This window comes from Austrofundulus limnaeus, unplaced genomic scaffold (assembly GCF_001266775.1).
Source record: "Austrofundulus limnaeus strain Quisiro unplaced genomic scaffold, Austrofundulus_limnaeus-1.0 Scaffold2061, whole genome shotgun sequence".
Lineage (NCBI taxonomy): Eukaryota > Metazoa > Chordata > Actinopteri > Cyprinodontiformes > Rivulidae > Austrofundulus > Austrofundulus limnaeus.
The window spans coordinates 19,838-22,521 of record NW_013954463.1 but is presented as its reverse complement, the minus strand read 5'-3'; the positions used below and the strand labels follow the sequence as shown (position 1 = coordinate 22,521).

At 47.2% G+C, this 2,684-nt stretch overlaps 1 protein-coding gene across 4 annotated transcripts in view; it reads left to right on the top strand.

Annotated features, from left to right (window-relative positions):
* The first annotated feature begins 745 nt into the window (after positions 1-745).
* kcnv1 (potassium voltage-gated channel modifier subfamily V member 1) overlaps positions 746-2,684 on the top strand; it is a 5,167-nt gene continuing 3,228 nt past the window's right edge. For 2 of the 4 annotated variants that reach the window (XM_014034342.1, XM_014034338.1), the window contains exon 1: positions 746-2,671. In XM_014034342.1, coding sequence (XP_013889796.1) covers positions 1,623-2,671 — 1,049 coding nt within the window. In that variant the 5' untranslated portion in view covers positions 746-1,622. The remainder of the gene's footprint in view (positions 2,672-2,684) is intronic. The other 2 variants (XM_014034339.1, XM_014034340.1) reach the window with 2 other exon arrangements.

Sequence of the window (2,684 nt, the reverse complement as noted above, 5' to 3'; positions counted from 1 at the left end):
TCCTCATGTTAGAGGAGGTGTTGAGCTTCACATGTGGACCAGTCCTCCTCATGTTAGAGGAGGTGTTGAGCTTCACATGTGTAGATGTCACCCTCTTTAAAATCATGGTTCTGATTTTAATTAAGAGCGTATCTGTAGGTCCATAAATCCCAGAGTTATCGAAACAATTCAACCATTAAAATACACAGAAAACACACAAAGAGTCATGATTTTATTTTGGCCAGTTAAAACTAACTGACTTTTATTAGAGGATAACACTGCATGATTAACAACTGGTTACAATGGTTTGAACAATAAATGAGCTCTCAATACAACACAATTAATTTCTACTTTTCAAGCAGTTGAACTAATTAACTAAGCAGTTTGTCTAACACTTTTAGCTGAGGAAAAGCAGACTAATTATGTACACTTGGGGTTGTGAGTGTGTGTGAATGTAGGAGACAGAGAAGTGAAGAGCAGGACAAACAGACAAAAGAATAAATCTTAAAAGGTTAGGACCTTTAGATTGTGTCATTTAGCCGTGAGCCTGAGAGCCAAAGGTGAGCACAGACCAGCAGCTCTTTGACCGAAGCCCAGGACCAACCAAACGAGACAAGACCTCAGCTCTGGTGTCGACTCGTTGTACAGCCTTTCTGCTCAGTCAAAGGGATGCAGCAGGCCCTTTTCATGGACTGGGAGCAACCAGAGACCAGTCAGGGACCTGGGAAACCCCACAGCAGGTAAAAGGACAGCTCCAGTGGTTGCTTTAAGCTCAGGAACAGTTCAGACTAAAGCTGTTCTCTTGTTGTAAGAGCTGAGAGGCGAGCAGCGCCTCAGAGGAGCCACAACAGGAAGACTGACTAACAGGAAGTAAAAAGGAGTTTTTAAAGACACAGCGAGGTGTTGTGTTCTCACTGTCAGTGTGTAGGAGTGTGTGGTGTGTTATCTGCAGGTGTAAGTGTGGTGCAAGGTTCTGATGGGAACGTGTGTGTTGTTCTGTATGAACACACAACAGTAACAACAGCACACAAATATTCTGTTAGCACTAACTCAACTCAGAACATTGGATTAATATTATAATTAACTAATGATTAATGATGAACATTGACTAATCGACTATTAAAACTGATTAAGTAAAGCTTAGACACATTAAAGGATTAAAACATTGGAATTATAACATGTTTGAGAAACAGCAACAGACAGAATGTTTTATTTGTTTTTATCAACAAAGAGCAAATCTCTTGAGAACATGTTCCATTCCCAGAGGACAGGAGGTCAAAGGTCAACCAAAGGTGAGGTGAGGTGGTGTACCCTACACATGTGGACCAGTCCTCCTCATAGCAGCTCAGTGGCTCAGTGGTTAGCACTGTTGCTTCACAGTCTGAAGGTCCTGGGTTTGATCTGACCCCAGGTCTGTCTGTGTGTAGTTTTTATGTTCTTCTGGTTCTTGTTTGGGTTTTCTCTGGCTCCTCTGGTTTTCTTCATCACAGACATGATGTCAGGCTGCCTTCAGGTTCAGGGGATTTATAAAACAGACCTGTGACCTCAGTGGGGTTAGCCAATAATGCTGGAGGAGGTGTTGAACTTCAGCTGAATTGATAAAGTTTTGGTTTTACCTGTTTGTGTTTTTCTACAGGTATGTGATGAACTTCTACAAGACAGGTCACCTACACGTCATGGAGGAGCTTTGTGAAATCTCCTTTCAGCAGGAGATTGAGTACTGGGGCATCGAGGAGGTCTTTATCAACTCCTGCTGCCGTGAGCGTTACCATCGCCGCAAAGAGCTGAAGGAGTCCCTGGACCTCCACCCAGTGTTTCAGCCTGACAATGGCGGGGAGGACTTCATAGGTGCCTTCTGCCCAACTCTGCGCCGGCGCCTTTGGGACCTTCTTGAGAGACCTGAAACATCTCGAGCAGCTCAGACCTTCGGCTCACTCTCAGTTTTTTTTGTGGTGGTCTCAGTCATCAACATGGTGCTGATCTCACTGGACCTGGAAGAGGACTTTGGCGTGAGCTGGCTGGGCCTGGGCGTGCCGCTCCTGTTGGATGGCGTGGAGTACATGTGTGTTGTGTGGTTCACGGTGGAGCTGGTGCTACGCTTCCTGTGCGTCCGAGACAAGTGCCGCTTCAGTCGAAGCATTCCTAATGTGATCGACCTGCTGGCCATCCTCCCGTTCTACGTGACGCTGGCAGTGGAGAGTCTCCACGGTGGATCCACCAAGCTGGAGAACATGAGTCGGGTGGTGCAGGTTCTCCGCCTCCTCAGGTCGCTGCGCATGCTGAAGCTCAGCCGACACCTGACAGGTAAACACTCCAGGTTTGGTCCCAACTTGTATCCACAAGTCCAACACAAGGCTGTCCTGGTTCAATCCAACACAAGGCTGTCCTGGTTCAGTCCAACACGAGGTTGTCCTGGTTCAATCCAACACAAGGCTGTCCTGGTTCAGTCCAACACGAGGCTGTCCTGGTTCATTCCAGCACGAGGCTGTCCTGGTTCAGTCCAACACAAGGCTGTCCTGGTTCAGTCCAACACAAGGCTGTCCTGGTTCAGTCCAACACAAAGCTGTCCTGGTTCAGTCCAACACAAAGCTGCCCTGGTTCAGTCCAACATGAGGTTGTCCTGGTTCAGTCCAACACGAGGCTGTCCTGGTTCAGTCCAACACAAGGCTGTCCTGGTTCAGTCCAACACGAGGTTGTCCTGGTTC